The sequence below is a fragment of the Plecotus auritus genome (assembly GCF_963455305.1).
Source record: "Plecotus auritus genome assembly, chromosome: 5".
Classification (NCBI taxonomy): Eukaryota; Metazoa; Chordata; class Mammalia; order Chiroptera; family Vespertilionidae; genus Plecotus; species Plecotus auritus.
In genome coordinates, this window is record NC_137776.1 from 15573368 (window position 1) to 15591504 (window position 18137).

Genomic DNA, 18137 nt, shown 5'->3' on the forward strand with positions numbered 1-18137 from the left:
TTGCAATTAACTTCAATCATTTGTTTTAAAAAACCAACATGAAGAAGACCCAGTCTCATGTAGTTATATAGCTATAAAATTGTGTATTTTTAAAGCCTTCAAATAATTGTGGATATTCTTTGATACCATGCCAAAAGTCCACAAGTGCTGGACTAATTCCATTAGTTACAATGGAATTTAAAATCATATCCAAAAACTTATAGTAGTAATTTGTTAAATTAATACCCATTGATCTATCTTGTATGTTTAATGAATGTTTTATTTGCACATGATTTTATTATAATATTATGTATTGGTCATTTGGAAAGTATTGGTTCACATTTCTTTATAAAGTGGCAAAAGCTCACTTTTGTTAGTATCACCACCAATCTTAAGTATTGAAAAGCTGTCAAGCTTACAAAAGAAGGTACGTATTTTCCCAAATCCTGACTTTTAGCTTGAGAGCTTGAATCGTGTCATTGGCAACAAACATACAAATTATTTTCCTTGAAGTGCTAGGCTCATTTTTTGTTTTTGAGAGAATGACAGTTATACTATCAAATAAAGATGTTATTCTATGAAAAAATAAAAATAAAAGGCTTCTTTAGCTCACAGCTGAGTCAGAAGTGCTTTTCCTTAACCACAACCACATTTTAAAAAATATATATATTTTATTGATATTTTACAGAGAGGAAGAGAGAGGGATAGAGAGCTAGAAACATCAATGAGAGAGAAACATCGATCAGCTGCCTCCTGCACACCTCCCACTGGGGATGTGCCCGCAACCAAGGTACATGCCCTGGACTGGAATCAAACCCGGGACCCTTCGGTCCACAGGCCGACGCTCTATCCACTGAGCCAAACTGGTCTCGGCAACACAACCACATTTTAGAATGCAGAAGTGCTTAATGCATACTTTCCATTTATTCAAAATATAAGAAGAATGATCGAAGTTTAATAACACTCAATTTTTACTGCTTTATCAAGGATGTTCTTAAAGCAAAGCATTTTTTTTTTTCAACTGCAAGAGGCAGTGAAGAATAGAATGACTACTAGTATAGTGTGGTTCTACTTCCTTGATTCATGCTCAGAAATCAGTTTTACTCACTTTTGCTTTTATACAATCACTAAAGGCCTGGTGCACGAATTCATGCACATTGAAAGGAAATTAATCAAAAGGTGGCTGGCGGGGCAGGACTGGGCAAGACAGCCGGTTACTCCCTGGAGCCAACCTCCCACGGTCCCTCCCTGGCCGGCCACACCTGGGGTGGCACTGGGGCTCAAAGGGAGTCTGCGGAATGAGCAGGGTCCCTTGGCCTGGCCTGCAGGGATTGGGCCGAAACCGGCAGTCTGACATCCTCCGAGGGGTCCCGGAGTGTGAGAGGGCACTCTGCAAAGTTGCTGTCACTCGGCAGCTCCTGCATTGAGCGTCTGCTCCCTGGTGGTCAGTGCATGTCATAGCTACTGGCTGGTCGCTTAGCTTTTTATGTATATAGATAGAAGATTGCAAATGTCAGGAAAAAGGCCTGCACTGCCTTAATATTTCTATAAAAATGGTTTTGACCTCATGGGCTTCCTGAGGAGGAAGGGTTCTAGGGGAACCCCAGAGGCCTACAGAATATACTTGGAGCACCACTCTTTAAATGAGCAGAGTGTTGGTGTGGTGAACATTTAAATCAAAAGACTGGTCACTTTTAAAATAAAAAGGCAAGTTTTTAACTTAAACTATTTAAAAGAGACAAAAAATACATAATAACAATCCTATATAATAAAAGCCTAATATGCTAAGTGTCCGACTGTTCATTCAACTGGTTGCCATGACATGCACTGACCACCAGGGGGCAGACGCTCCTACCGGTAGGTTAGCTTGCTGCTGGGGTCTGGCTGATTTGGTCTGGGTGAGACAGGAGGGACATGCCCTGGAGCCCTCCCGCACTCCCTCCCTGGCCCCCATCATGCACCAGTGGGGTCCCTCGGCCTGGCCTGCACCCTCTCTCAATCCGGGACCCCTCGGGGGATGTCAGAGAGCCGGTTTCGCCCAATCCCTGCAGGCCAGACAGAGGGACCCCACTGGTGCATGAATCCATGCATCGGGCCTCTAATATAATATAAGAAACTAATGAGAGGAAAAGAAATGGAAAAACATGAATCTCATATTCACATGAATTAAAATTCTAAGGACATTATTGTCTACTACTACTGCTTTATAAAACGTTTGAGTGTATTCCATTGTGAGGTCAGAAGAGTGCAAATGTGTTTGGTTTACTAGCATTGCCGTTAGGGAGGATCAGTGCTTATTAAGGCAACTCTAGCTGGCCATCATAGAAATGATTTCACAGAATTTGATATGCTGAGTAAAGAGATCAGGAACTCCTCTTACCGAATCCAAGAGAAGAATTTGTAAAACTACTTTATTGAAGGTTAAGCTTCTCCCTCTACCCATCTCTACTCCTAGCAGTTATGTTGCTAAGATATTATCAATTTCTGAATTAGTTTTAAAAAAACACATTCTTATTTTTTAGAGATGCAAATAGATCCTTGGATATTTTCGATGAGAGATCACATCCACTCACAGTAAGTCAGTTTTATATTGAAGTTGTATTTTTCTCTCGTACAGTTGTGTCTATTTCATGCCGATTTGCTTTGAAATTAATTACTAAAAGAAAATTACTCCCAGGTTGAAGTCAAAGTCATCTTTTAAATCCTTTTCCCCACCCCATGTTGTATCTAATTATTTTACAAAAGAAGTGTTTTATAAGGGATATGTCAGTAAGAACTGAGTTGCAGCTTTGTTTAATTAGTGAGCTAAGATAAGTAAATGGATCCAAAAAAACCCAAAGTGTATCTTTGTAAAAGATAATTTTCAGTAGCATCAAACAATATAAATATTTGTAAATAAACTTAATAGAGATGTTAACATCTCTATGAAGAAAATTAAATAACTATTTAAATCTTAAGTTAATTAAAAAGACAAATACTTTCAAATTCACTACTTCAGATGCTCTGTAGCAGTATGTGGCTGGTGACAACTGTATAAGGCAGTACAACCTTAGACCTGGTGGTTACAGGAAACAAAATTATTTTCAGAGTTGATTGCAGAGAAGCATGACATGGTGATCAAGACTTTTGAACCTAAAAATAACTTACATTTAAATAAAATTCTGTAGCAGGAAGGTAGAAAGAACACAAATTATTTGAGGTTGTGACTATATTTTTCTTTAATGAATGGTGGTAGTGAGTATTGAATTACTATTATTTTTTAAGATCCCATTGTTTATATTTAAATGACTAAAAGATGTCATGCCTTAGCTGTTTTGGCTTAGTTTAATAGTGTTGGCCTGTGAACTGAAGGGTCCTGGTCAAGGGCACATGCCTGGGTTGTAGGCTCGATCCCCAGTGGGGGTATACAGTAGGCAGCCAATCAGTGATTCTCTCTCATCATTGATGTTTCTATCTCTATCCCTCTCCTTTCCTCTCAGAAATAAAAACATATATATTTTAAAAAAAGTAAAAAGACATGTCACCCCCAAAAAATGTTATTTTAAGGGACATGTGGGCACAAGTAGAAGACTCTATCATAAGAGGATTTAGGTATTTTTCTTCCCTGGATACTTATATTGCATTTTTTTTCTCCTTTCAGCGAGAAACAGTTCCAGAGGAATATTTTAGGCATGATCCTGAACACAAATTTATTTACAGATTTGTTCGGACTCTCTTCAGTGCTGCACAGCTAACAGCTGAATGTGCTATAGTGACTTTGGTAAGATAGTTTTTCTTTCAGAAAGCGTCTTTTCTGTCTTGTACACAGGGTATGGTTCTGTTTTTGAAATAAAAGTAGGTTCCTGAAATTATCATCAAGACTTTATTAAGAGAAACCTATCAAAGGAAGTAAAATACACAAATTCAAGCTAAATAGTCATGATTTAAAATGTTGCCATTGCTTTTCTCATCACAAACAATTGCTATTAAAAGCAGCAGGAGAGATTTCTGTTTTTCCCCTCCACACCTCAGGAGACACACGCACGTGCAGTGCACACACTTGCACACACACAAGGTGTGTTGGTGGGGTAGGATGGGGCAATACAAACCATCTGGTCCCCAAGCAGAGACTGAATCAGTGTAGGTCTAAGCTGAGTCCCAGGTTGTATTACCCAGGCAGTTCTAATGTGTCCTGCTTGAAAACTATAGCTTTAAATTCTCTGTTCCTTGGATGATGGGTGTTAATCTATCCCTGCTGTCCTCTTGTGCCTGCCTTTGAAGTCACCCAGGATTATAGTGCCAGTAATACCTGAAAAGGCTTTGCTAGTTGCCTGCTAAGCTACAGCTGTGTGAGGACCTGGGTGTCATCGATACAGAATTCCTATGGTAAGATTTTATCATTTGGAGTAAGTCCTATTCTATTGAGAAGTGGTTAGAATTATATTACCCCTTCCTACAGCAAACCTAAAGGGAAAAGTCAACATCATGGTCTGGAAGGAAAGAATACTTAGGTCAAGGCCTCTTCCTTTAGTACCCTGTTAAAATTTTAGTGAGGCACTGGGTCAGACATAAGCCTCTTCATGGAGCTATCAACTGTTTGGAGTGCATAGCACATGCTGGAGAATGACAGGAGCGGTGCTTCCATATAGAGAGCTAGGTAATACAGGAAGGAGAGCATCTGGGCTAGGAGGGGAGTTCTTTTTAGACACGTTAAGCTAGATGTACCTGTGAGACAGCAGGGTGGCAGTGTCTAATGATCATTTGAATATATGGAATTAGAGCATGAATCTGAGCTATAAGTAGGGAATCGGGAGTAGCTGTCCAAATGCAGAGAAAGCATTAGCAGACAGAGGATTCTTCAAAAAGGTAATTGTGGGAACAGTGTTTTGCAGATGTGGGATGGGATGGATTTCACTGATAGAAGAGTTAGCTTCAAGTGAGAAGGGAAATGTCACTTCCACTGACACAGGAGGGCGAGTGGTGTGAATGAATGAATAATGGCACTTCCAAGTCTGCCAGTAAAGATGACAGGAAGTTGAGAGAATGCCAGTGTTGTGTAAGTGCCTCTGATACTTTCCATAAAGTAGCATTGAACCTTGCAAGGAGATTCGTTCTTAGAGTGCTGAGTTTTGGGGAATAAGTGCAGAATTTCACTAAGAACATATGTTCAGTAACCGTTTGTTTTTGAAAACACAGTTGAGTTTGGAGAACATTGGCAAATCTGAGCTCTCAATCTGATAACTTTCAGACAGTAAACATACTCTTTAAAATTGGACTTTTTTCTTTTTGTCAAATAGCATATATACTCTTCTGCAGAGCAACTTTGAGGTAACAACAAATCACAGCTTACCTCTATAATCTTTACTCAGCTGTTAACTTCTCTGAGTTCTTTGTAGAACATACATTTAATGCATGTAAAAGAAATCTCATAAGCTACCTGGCAGGTTTAGGAGTTCCAGGGATACAGAGGCTGGCAGCTCTGTTACCACCTAGAATCCAACAGAATTGACACTTAAGTTTCAGATTATGTAAGACAGAGATGAATTTCACAAAATGATCATGGAGATGTGAGCACTGGAGGATATGAGAAGGACTATCCTTTTAGTACCTTATAAAAGGCACTAAAATGGGAAGACCTGACAGTTGTACAGTCCAGCCTTAAGCACACCTGCTTGTACCGCCTGTCCTGCTGCACCACACAGCAGCCACTGGGAGGCTCCATTGACCCAGTTTTTATTTTCAGCCTGTGTCACAAAAGGACTAGTTACTGTGAAAAGATCTAAATGTGCTCAGTATTATTAGGAATTTACGTGTTCAAGTATTTTGAAAATCACCATATAACTACCAGCAGGTATGAAACATTGTATGTGGTAGGCACTCCAGTATTTATTGGACAACTTGAATCTACACTGGGCCTATATATGCTATCCTTCATAAATGGAGAGGTAATACACAATGCATTTCTTCAGGATGACCTTTGCTAAGATGTACATTCATTCCTGTGACCAAAAATTGAACTGGAAATTCACATAGGCAAAGTAAGCAACAGAAGTATCTGATTTGCAGCTGTGACTTGGTTTCTAGTTTTGGCTGGCCAAGCAGTCTCTGTAGAACCTAAGAATAAAAGACATGTTAAAAAATAGATGAAATCTGTCATTCTAAGAGTTGTTATCACACCACTTACACTGATCTGAAATCAAAGACAGTGCTCTACTTTTGCAGGTTTACTTAGAAAGACTTTTAACTTATGCTGAGATCGACATTTGTCCCACGAACTGGAAGAGAATTGTTTTGGGAGCCGTTCTTCTTGCCTCCAAGGTTTGGGATGACCAGGCTGTATGGAATGTGGATTACTGCCAGATCCTCAAGGACATTACCGTTGAGGACATGTGAGTTTGTAAGGTTTTGGTGAATTTTCTAACCAGTTTCCAGTACCTCATTTGCTCCCATAAAGTTTATATGTTAAGAAATATTTGTAAAGGTTACTTTGTGCAGAGAACTGAAAGAGGCATAAAATTATATACTTCTTTCTGTTTATACCTTTGGTATAATAATTCATATTCCTCATTATTAACTAGGTCTTGATGTGTTATTGTAATAACCTATATATATAAAAGGCTAATATGCAAAGTGTCCCCTCAGGAGTTCGACTGGGAGACCGGGAGTTCGATCACTCACTATGATGTGTACTGACCACAGGGGGCAGCGTGGAATGAAGGAAGGCCCTGGCTGGCCCTGATCACCAGCCAGGCCTAGAGACCCTACCCGTGCATGAATTCTGTGCACCAGGCCTCTAGTCTGTTTGATAATTATGTCTCTGGTGGTTTTTGACAAACATTTTACAAGCTCACTACCAGAACAACAGTACAGTAAATATCTCTGTGACTTTCTTAAAGCCACCTATTAGATCCAGTCCATTTTTAAGGGGCATACATCTTACCCTTGAAAAAAAATGCTTGGCCACTGTTAATGTCTTAGGGCCACTAGACTATTGAGAGGTTATGGCTTAAACCCGAGTCACACATTGTATATTTGCTTTAACTGGTCTTTCCCTCCTTTTATCTGAAGTTCAGTTGTTAAACCATGATGGAAAATTAGCTGCATATAAAGGCTTCATCCCTGTGCTCTTGCCTGCCCTTTTAAGAGGATTGCAAGTGTTTAAAAATAGGTCTGATGAGTTAGGAAACTCCTACCTCTCAGTCAGTTGGCAAAGCATCACTGGGCACCACCTAGTGCCCATGCCATTTGAAAGTTTTCTGCGGCACTCAGCAACCACAGCGGTGCATTGTCGGGGGCTGTAGGTAACCATGAGGGTGTGTTCCTCAGAGATGGCATGCTAGCATGAGAGTGAAACACTAAACTTAACATGGGCATCTGATCTGGCCACATTGAAGGGCCCTGAGGTTGGTAGGCAGGATGAGCCAAAGAGGTATTTCCAGCAGACTCTCCAACTGCCCACCTGACAGTGAAAATGCCTTTCTTTGTGGGTGGCATTTAGGAAAATGTGGAAGAACTCCTCTTGATAATATTGAACAGCATAAGAAGAGCAAGATTGTAAGCAGGCAGAGGCAAGAGTTTGTTTTTGTTGCTTTTGCTCATTACTCCATATAAGACTCATTCAGAATCACCAGAGTTCATATTTTCAACTGAAGTGAGGATACTTGTGACCAAGAGGAGGGACTGCAGTGATTGTCAGTATCTGTCAAAGTGGCTTTTGGGGCAAATGCCCACTTTGATAATAGTGTACACTGAGTAGTTTTGGTGATATTGCTGGTAGCCTTCTTAGCAAACAGTGTGACAGCAAATAATGAATTTGAAACAAATGGAAATACTTTAAGAAGTTATAGAAGTTCAAGTGACTTTGATCACAATTGTCATGAGTCTTCAAACTGGTCCCTTGAAGGATGGAGAATTTGTGATCATGAACACTAGGTCTGCCATGATGACAGCTGAACTATTCTCAAAATCTGTACCTCAACTGGCTGGGGCTCTGGCTCTAGTTAAAACATCAGAACACACAAGGAAATGTGTGGGTTTTCATAGACGTGAACCACAGAGGCAATGGTGGCAGTGTCTAGCTACCCAATGACAGTAGTAAACAATGCTTTTTGTATATGAACAGAAACACCAGGAGCTATGTTTATAATAGGCTGCTTTTGTTTATGATCTTTGAAAAGGGAAGGCATTAATTACAAGTGTTTAGTATACACTGGTTTCATCACCCTGCTGTTGACTACTATTTGTAATGATCTCATTTTGAGTCTAAATTGAAAAATTGGTGTCTCTGCTTTTTCTTAAACTTTCCAACATCTATGTGTCTTTTTTTGAATATATTTCCCTTCAAAAGAATAAGTTAAACTGAGCAGCTGCTATTCAGAAAATTTGCTGTGCCTGTAAATGGTATGCTATTCAACCATCTAGCCATTGAAAAAAACAACAAAAAAAAAACAACAGAAGTTGCATATTCTGTAGGCATAATGCTTTTCTTCCGTCATTAAACCTCTATTAATAGACATTTTAATCCTATGAAGCACTGTATTTCTACACAATTAAAATGTATTAGTGGAGAAAATATAAAAGGGATTCTAAAGTGCATTTATTCCTGTAGTAAATTAAGTCCTGATTATCTGATTATCAAAACATTATCTGATTTACATTTCTATAGGCTTATGGCTATCTATGAATAAGAAATTAATTTTGGAATTAGGTTCAGTCAGGTTGAAAGTTCACCAAATGAGAAAACCTCATCTCTGCTCATATTCTGACTGCTCTCCACACAGGAGAACATCAAGCCTTTGTTGACCTGTCCAATGGATAAACTATTAAAGCTTTAAAAAAAAGAATATATTAAAAAATAAGTCTCATGTTTGTTTAGGTATTATTTTTATGTAATTAACTCTATCAAGGGATTTCTGTAGTAGTAGTATGATTTGCTCTAATTTTATATTTAAACACTTGGCAGGTGATGGCAGTATGGTCACATAGTATAGGACTGCTCCCAACTTTCCTTCCACACTTGATTGAGCTCACCCCTTGTGGCTATGTTCTCATCTGTCTGGCGAGGGGGGTGGATGCTGAGCATTCCCAACATGGGAGAAACAGGTTGGAGTTGGAGTCCAGTGCTCTATCAGGGGTCATATCGTAGAGTGGGTTTAGTCCAGTCAAGACATCTGTCTGTAATCTTTCTGTCATCCAGTTTAAATAGTGCATCCTGACCTGTCATAGTGACAGTTGCTCACCCCATAAGATGAAGGTGAACAAAAACTTGCATTATGCCCTCTGACATTAGCCCCACACACTGGGGTATGGGGAGGCTTTCCTATCGAATGTGGCTTATTTATTTATTTGAGATGAATTCTTGCTGCTTCAAGAGTTTTCCCCCTCAGGGATAATAGCGGTGGCTCTCGATGCATCCATTTGTTGCCGTGGTGATGTGCCCACTCCTTTTGTTGGCGCCTCTCTACTTCAATAAGTCCCTTCCTGTTATCGGCCTGGTGAAAATGTCTGCAAGTTCTTCAGAGCTAATAAACAGCATACATCATTCCTTTCATCTGAGCACTATAGTGGGGCCTGGTGAGTGAGCGAGGAGCAGGAAGCGTACAGCTACACTAATGGAACTCTGAAGAATGAGCCCCGAGTCAGCAGCACAAGTGCACAGAGGGCCATCACCTCTTCCCCCTTGTCCGGAACCCAGAATGCTGGGATGCAGGAAGGACCACAAATAGCTGTACCTTGTTTGAACATTAGTGTAATAATACAGTCATGTAGCCTTTACTTGTTTGAAAACAAAATTTAGAGCCATCCTAGTAGTTCATAATGATATTTTTGAAGATAGTAGTCCAATTGACTAAAATTGTCCTGTGTTGGTTTTTTCTCCTCCTCCTCCCCAGGAATGAGATGGAAAGGCATTTTTTAGAGCTACTTCAGTTTAATATTAATGTTCCTGCCAGTGTTTATGCCAAATACTACTTTGACCTTCGCTCCTTAGCTGATGACAACGACCTGCCTTTTGTATTTGCTCCTCTTAGCAGAGAAAGAGCCCAGAACCTAGAGGTAAGGCTGTGGAATCACTAAGTGGGGTTTCTGTCAGTCACCAGAGCTATCATCTGTCAATAAATCATATTAAGCAGTGATTAGAAAAATGAAAAGCTTTTTTAAATTAACAAATTGAAGAAGAGCTTATTAACCCTTTCACATCATATGTCTTATGGTTTCTATAAGGATCCCACATTAAAAAAAATATATAGATCTCTTCTGTGACCATAATTCAGGATGTTTTAAATCAAATTTAATCTGTTAATGGTTTTCCATTTGAATCTCTACCCTTACTTATAACCGTACATGAATAATTTCTTAGAACTGTATCACTATTCATATCTACATACAGAATCTACTTACCATTCTTAATTCAGTTTGCAAATTCATGTCTTTTCTATATATATCATGGTTCAATCCCATGAGTTTATTAGCACTAGTGGCTAACCTGGGAGACATATACTTACAATGTATAATGTGTGTTTCAAATATTGGGTGTAGAAAGTACATGGGTTTTTAATGGAAATGGTAAAGTACATGGTTGCAAAGTAATATTTATGGCTTACGACTTTTGGTGAGTATACAACAAAATTATTCACAACTGAAATGGACTCTTTTAAAATGGATACTTTCTGTGGTACCTGGGAGGTACTTTAGAAAAAGATGTTTTTCTACCATAATTAATGTGCAAGTGACATAGTTCCTTATGGTGCGTCAGTCATTAGACCTTCCCTACCTTGCCGTAAAGTACAGCACACACCTGCCTCATTAAAGTTTGCTTAGAGTATATTATAACTAATGAAGATTGGATAGAAATTGAATAGCTGAGTAAGTACCAATTTGCCCAAGTGTATGCTCTTTATGTTTAAGGAACAAGTGTACAGGCAATAGATGATATTGCTGTTAGGAGCCTATTAACGTTCTTGACTTCTTTGAGAACCCAATTTTTAAATGATTCTAAGTTCCCCTTTGCTCTAGCAATCTAATCATAGCCCCTAAAAGACTTAACACCTTCGTGAATTAGCAGGAAGTACATCCCCATAACCTGGCAGTGTAGATCTCAGCTGCCTAAAGCAGCAGTAACTATGAACTATAGAAAGGAGTGTGAATGTGTGGCTTATCAGTGATGCTTTTTATGAAGGTTGGAACTCTTGTTTTTTGTTTGTTTGTTTTTTAACTGTACCTATGTTCTATTTGATTGCCTTTCCTAGGCCATTTCCAGATTGTGTGAAGACAAAGACCTGTGTAGAGCTGCTCTGAGAAGGTCTCTTAGTGCTGATAATTTTATTGGTGTTCAGCGTTCTAAAGCCATCCTCTCTTAAGGGAGAAGTGAGGGGTGGTAATATCGTGAGCCCCTCCCTTATCTACAAGGACTGGAGAAATAATCACCTCTCCTGCTCAAAAACCAGCAAAGTTAGTATTTTCACCTAAGACAGACCTCAAGTTGAAGAGACTCGTGGGCAGCAAGGACTATGTTCATAGAAAGAATGGGACCTTGTCAATGCGACACACTCTGTCCATTAGTTACAAAAATCACTCAAAAGCTAAAGCTCCCAACCCACACAGATATTTGCTTACAATGTAGGCTGATAGCTGTGAACTATGTGAAGTTTTTTTTTTAATTCATGTTTAAATTTTGAGGCTTGAAAGGCACTAACTATAAAACTTATGTCTTTCCTACTTTTCTGAATTGCCCCTCCAAAAAAAGGAATAAACCTTCCCAATATTGCTACATATTCCTTTACCATCAATGCAGTATTACCATTAAAACATGGGACGCCTAACAACTCACAAAGCCACTTAGGAACAGACTGTAGCATTGTTAGGTATTAAAGGATTCTTCATATTACATGGTGGAAGTTGCTAGTCTTTATTGGCAAACAGTTTAAATAAAAAAAACTGCTGAATAACACTTCTCATTCAGATTCTTTGCAAGTACTACTTATTAGCACAGTAGCATGTTTGGGATAAGAGAAAGTGTCAGTATTGATTATCTGCTTAGACTGGGTCCACCCTGCATATCTTAAGAACTATAATGGGATTTTAAAGCAACCACTATAATGATGCTTCTCATTTTCTGATGATTTTCTTTGTTAAATAAATGTATCAAAAGATATTTTCATAATTCCAACCAACATGGTGGTCCAGTGATAACAAGCAGATAATGAAATAGGTGTTCCCCAAGTGCAATTCTAAGCTTGGATAATAGTGTGCTTGGGCCCTCCAGGGCACTCCTACAGAAGTATAAATGCTACAGACTTTAATTTGAAAGTTTAAATTTCTCAGTTTTTTGCGTTTTTTTTCAACAATAAGTTTATTTTCATTTTTATATAAAAAATATAGGAAGCAGGAAGACAAGAGTTGTAAAGGCAATTCCATAAAATCAGCAGAGGTGTATATTTATTCTGTATTTCTGCTCTCCCCTCCTTAATAACCATTCTCAAAATCCCATAAAACTACCAGAGCTGCAGATTAAATGTGAAATGACAAAGATTGGTTGAAACCAAAAAGTTTATTTAAAATTTTAATTTTTTGGTTTAGCCTATCTTTGTCATCTTTAAGAGGGGAGTGAAACAAAAAATTGAAACAAAAGCTTAATATTTAAAATATACAAAACTAAGTTTAAGAGACCTTTAAACTTTCAAATGTGTTGTAAGGCTGTAGCGTTTATACTACTGTAAGTGCCACTGCTTAAAACTGCACTAACACTGTAGGGAGAGACCTTGTGTCTTCATAGGAATGCCCTCCTCTTTAAAAAGAATTCTTTGCAGATCTGTGGTATATACATGCTTTGATCACCAAAATGGTTTTGTTTTCCTAAATTTTGGTAAAGGAAGATTATGAGGAGCAGTGTTATTCAGATGTAATAATTTGAAAGGAATTGGACCCTAATAGTAGTGTTATGAAAAAAGTGAATGAACCAGCATTTCTATCCTACATGTTGACTTGGTTGTAGGTGTCCCATATAAGTCTTGCTATTTAAGAGGAAGCATACACATCTTAGTAACTCTTACCTCAGGCTTTAAAGGGCAGGGAGTTAAATAATCAATCTTTTAGGAGATTGGTAAAATGTCGCCTAAACTTGAAATAATTAAAGATTAATGTTCTCAACTATTTGAAATATTTCTCCTACCTTCTCAAATGTATTCCTAGAAATTTTGCCTATAAACAAAGCATTTCTAGGCCAAGGAATACTTTCAGTATAGCAAGGCTTCACATTATATTGAGGGCTGCAGGTTCCATCACTTAAAAGGATAGAAACAAAAAATAATGGTATATAAAATATTACAATCTACCACCTCAAAAAAACATTGTTTATGGAGTTCTGAGCTTGGAGATTCAAGTATTGACTGCAATTTTATTTTGAAAAGAATGCTACAACTTATGTGGTTTTTCCTCATGTTTATATTAAAAGAAAAGCTAATAAACCCTATTTTAATTAAAACATGGCTAGTATGTTTGTAACACTCCTCCTATTCACATAGCATTATGTCTCTGTCTAACTTACATGTTTCCCATCAGCTTTGATAGTGAGGCCTTAAAGCATTTTTAAACTGACCATAGATGGTTTGACCCTTGCCTCTAAGATGTAGTCATTTATTTGTCTTTTGCTCTTCTCACCTAAAGATAATTTATTATACTTAAAATCACTGGCATGGTGCATTAGATGGCATCTGTGAATAATTCATTATTGTGCCAATACTTGGAAGGTAAAATGAGGTAAAACATACCAGAGAGAAAGGAATTACAGGATGGTTTCCTATCAGCAATTTCATATGGTTCATCCTAAAACAACTTAAGGCCCAATGTTTCTGTTTAAAGAGAAATTTCTTCTATGCTGGACCAGATTCCAGATTATTTACTCTTATTATATCCCGTATGCCCAGACATTACTGAAGTCCAGCAGCACTGAATCCTGGTTTTATGACGGCTCATGGTTCATTTCTTGGTTGAGTTTTCCTATGTCTATAAATACACTATTCCTTGATTTAAAAAAAAAAATGCTGAAGCCAGTATTTACCAGAAAAGAAATCACTCTGTATTCGGGTGATTTTGGAAAAGTTTAGCTATGACATGTAGGTTAGCTAAAATCTTTCATCACCCAAGCCTTTTCCCTGACCACATCTAAAATGACTAGCCTGTTCCCTCTCCCAGAAGCTGCATTCTCGAGTACAGAGCTACTTGGAAAAGCACTTGACAGCGGGCAGAGAAATCTCCAGGTAAGTGTTCGTTTCAATGCAAAATCTGCAGATTATACTAGCATCTATCAACAAGCAAAGGATGAGATTACCTAAAGACTTCACTTAGCCCACTCACCGACCTGATCAGCCTGACACTGTGCCAGTAAGCAACACAAAGCATCTTGGAGCCCTTCAGCAAAGCCTGCTCCCCCAGAGCAGAGGCGAAGTCGGTTTGGTTTCTGAGGCTATTCCACTCAACTATTTTCAGTGGGGTTGTCAGATGAGAGACCATGTCATGTGAAATAAATTCTAAGAAAACCAGTTTGTGGTTTAGGATCTCTAGGGTGCAGAAAGAACTAGGAAAGTGAAATAGTTTAGAAATTAAGAGGAATCCAGAGTCAAATAAAAAAAGGTTAATACTTTTAAAAGGAACAAGTTTGGTGATTATTGTAACTTGTGAAGGGAGCTAAGTAATTTGAATGGTTAGAGAAATTCTGTGATAGCATCAGAAGTTACCAATAGTATTTAAAGACCTCAAATGATCTGCTAGCATTTTCTTGAAACATTATCTTCTCACTTCTAACCTTTACTTACAGGCCCCAAACGGTGGCCCCTTTACCGCCTCACTGGAATGGACTCTCCCAAAGGCAGAGCTTCCATGTTCTGTCCCCTCCCACTGCAGGTTAGGGCTCACCCTCAACCAGATCATCTCAGCCTTTACCCTCTGACCTGCTAATGTCCACTGGGCAGCGCTTGATGTTGGTTACTCCTGTGACCCACTTCCAAAGCATTATCACCAGGTTCCAGCAAAGACAAGTCTCATGGCTCACAGGTTATCTCGCCCCTTATAATCCCTGTTAATCCCCTATTCTGGTCCTCCTGTGTCCCCCAAAGCAGCTGTTCCCAATTTACTGCACTTGCTGACTCCCCTGAGCTGCCCACAACCCTAGATGTATCTCCTCGGTCTAGGCAGCATCCCCACATTCCAAACTCCAAAACGCATTTCCTGTGGCATTAGGAATAGAAGTCTTGCTTCTTAAAGTGACCCCCTCGTCTAACGGAGGGGATTCCACCCCAATTCTAAAATCAACCACATATCCACACCCTGCACCAACTTATCCCCTTCTGCCTCAAAACTGCATTCAGCCTGGCTGCCCTGGTTCAGTGGTTGAGCACTGACCTATGAACCAGGAAGTCACAGTTCGGTTCCTGGTCAGGGCACATGCCCGGGTTTCGGGCTGGATCCCCAGTAGGGGGCATGCAGGAGGCAGCCGATCAATTCAATGATTCTCATTGATGTTTCTATCTCTCCCTCTCCCTCTCTGAAATAAACACTGCATTCATCTCCCCAATGTTGGGTTGGTGCAATTTGACTTTGCTTAGTCCTTTACATCTAGCATTTCTCAAGAAGTCCCCAGACCACCTCTCATCAACTGCAAGTGCCTATGGAAGTTTCTCTAAATGGAATGTAGAATCCTGGATTGGATCCTGAATCTGATGGAAATGCTGGTGAAATCCAAATGAAGTCTGGAGAGTAATGAACCAATGTTGACTTGTTAGTTTTGACACATGTACTATCCTATGTTAACATTAGGGGGAAATGGGTAAGGAAGGAGTATATAGGAACGCTGAATCATCTTTGCAACTATTTTGTAAACCTAAAGAAAAAAAACAAAAAACAAGCAGCAGTTTCTTGGGCCCCAGACCCACCAAATCTCAATTCCTAGAGCTGAAGCCTAGGAATCTAAATTTTCAATAGCCCCAAATGATTCTTACACGGACTCAAATTTGGAAATCTAGTGTTTCAATTGCCCTTCCATTCCTTGCCTGAACAGTGTCTTCTATCTTGCTTTACCTTGACCTTGCCTTACCTGATTTAATCCTTTAGATCCTCTAAATCCTAAAATATGAGTATTATTATAATCCTCCTTTCACAGATGAGAAAACTGAAGTACTAACAGGTTAAAATGTCCAGGATCACACAGCCCTTAAATGGTGGGACTGGGATTAGATTCCCTAGTCAGTCTAGCTCCCAAGTCTATGCACATAAACATGCTGTTGCCCCTCAATCATGTTTCCACCCATGACACACAGAAAAGCTCTGTAATTAAATCACTAAAGGAAGCATTATTACCAGTAATGCTCTGGGCCCATCCATTTCTCCAGCGTCTAAGTCCCAACAGTCCCTTTGCTCCAGCTTGTGACTTTGCCCTTTCCTTTCCATCGGAGGAGGAGGGGAATGAGCAATGAGAAAGCATTGGGAAGAGGTGCCAACTGGAGAGTCCTATACAAGCAAGGTACAGATACTCTTCCGTTAGAATCCTGCTCAACTGCCATATCCTCTCTTTTCCCAGTTGCCCTAACTTACGAACCAATCTGATCATGTTCCCAGCACTCATTTTGACATTGAATTATATATACTCTTATATTGGACTTATCTCCCCTAAACATTATAAGCTCCTAATTACCTATCTTCTCCCATACTTATGCCTCAGTGTGCTGGGAAACAGACATAGCAGGCATTCGAATGAGGTAGATTGGTAGCTAATCTGTACCTTGAAAAAAATAGCAAGTAAGAAAATCTGACCACAGTATTTCAGGTTTACGAAGCATCTGCCCAGATTATCAGGAAGGTGCCAACTCTAACTCAACTCTTATCTGGGTTTCCTGACTTGTATTTATGGCTTAATATCAAGTTGTGGTTCTAACTGGTGAATGATGGAATAGTTTGGGGAGTTAGTGCTCCCCAACCAGACCCATAGAACAACAGCACAAACATCTACTCAGATAGGTTTGGCATAGAGCAGCAATTTTCAACTGGTGAGCCATAAGAATTGTTAAACCATTTAATATCTGACTATTTAGTAAGGGGCACTGACCTCTTTTCTATTAGACTGTCAAATAAAAAAATGACAACAGCCAACTCAATAGCTGTCTGGTGTCAATACCCTCTCTTGAACCATAAATTTTGTTGGTCATATAACAGAGTTGCATCTTATTGGTCAAATTGAATAAGGTTGCATCTGATTTGTTAATTCTTGGTACCAGAAATCCTAATATACAAGTATAGGCATATGATTTTTTAAAAAGTCAACTTTGGAGCAAAAAGGATAGATTATTATGTTTGATAATCAAAGTTATATCTATTTTTTGTCAGATTGGCAAAATATATATTTTTGGTGTGCCAAAAATTTTAATTTATGTGTGCCATGAGATAAAAAATCGCTGGTATTATAGTATAGATGGAGGATTGATAAAACAGAACGCAGTCTCTGGCAATGTCTGTTCTTCTGTGTATTTCCCTTCATTTCTTCAAGTGAGTCATGAAATAATAACAGGATCAGCAGGAAAAACCCATGAAATATATTCAAGTAAATCAAGTTTCCATTAGTTCTGTTTCTGGTGATTGGAATTTGCTTGATTTTCTTATTAATAAAAACATTACCATTTATATTTTAAGTACATTTGAGAAATCTGATTATGAAGTTAGAATCCATGTATCTCCTCAGATATTCTTAGAAAGCAGTGTGTCTCCATAGAAGCATGAGGAGAAAAAGACTTGTACAGCATCTCATTTTCTTTACCATTGCTTTAATGCACTTTAAAATTTATCTACATTAGTTGGGAACAAAGAAACAAAAATAGACATTTCTTTGTTTTTCATAAATAACTACTCTCCATATTTGATAAAAATCTCAAAGCATTATTTTACCTTCCCACAAATATAATATACACAAAATTTTTCTGAAATAATAAGGTCAGCAAATTATCATGAGACTAACATAACCACATATACAGCTGTTCTATTGACTTCCAGGATCAAAACAAAACAAAAAAAAGAACTCAAGATGCTCTGGGTTTCCATTTGTTAATGCTATGGTCTCAGAATTATAATCATCTGCCAATAACTTAGAGATTCAAGTTGATTGTCTACAAATAAAATATCGCTGGCTCTGATTCATG

At 38.7% G+C, this 18137-nt stretch overlaps 2 protein-coding genes across 3 annotated transcripts in view; one reads left to right on the forward strand and one right to left on the reverse strand.

The window, feature by feature from the left end:
• The window catches only part of CCNYL1 (cyclin Y like 1), a 37024-nt gene extending 25182 nt beyond the window's left edge, over nucleotides 1-11842 (forward strand). The window contains exons 6-10 of one of the 2 annotated variants that reach the window (XM_080667588.1): nucleotides 2502-2553; nucleotides 3620-3739; nucleotides 6181-6347; nucleotides 9849-10011; nucleotides 11205-11842. In XM_080667588.1, coding sequence (XP_080523714.1) covers nucleotides 2502-2553; nucleotides 3620-3739; nucleotides 6181-6347; nucleotides 9849-10011; nucleotides 11205-11315 — 613 coding nt within the window. In that variant the 3' untranslated portion in view covers nucleotides 11316-11842. The remainder of the gene's footprint in view (nucleotides 1-2501; nucleotides 2554-3619; nucleotides 3740-6180; nucleotides 6348-9848; nucleotides 10012-11204) is intronic. The other variant, XM_080667589.1, reaches the window with a different exon arrangement.
• The window catches only part of PLEKHM3 (pleckstrin homology domain containing M3), a 243684-nt gene continuing 231527 nt past the window's right edge, over nucleotides 5981-18137 (reverse strand). The window contains exon 8 of the mRNA XM_080667586.1: nucleotides 5981-6072. Coding sequence (XP_080523712.1) covers nucleotides 6039-6072 — 34 coding nt within the window. The 3' untranslated portion in view covers nucleotides 5981-6038. The remainder of the gene's footprint in view (nucleotides 6073-18137) is intronic.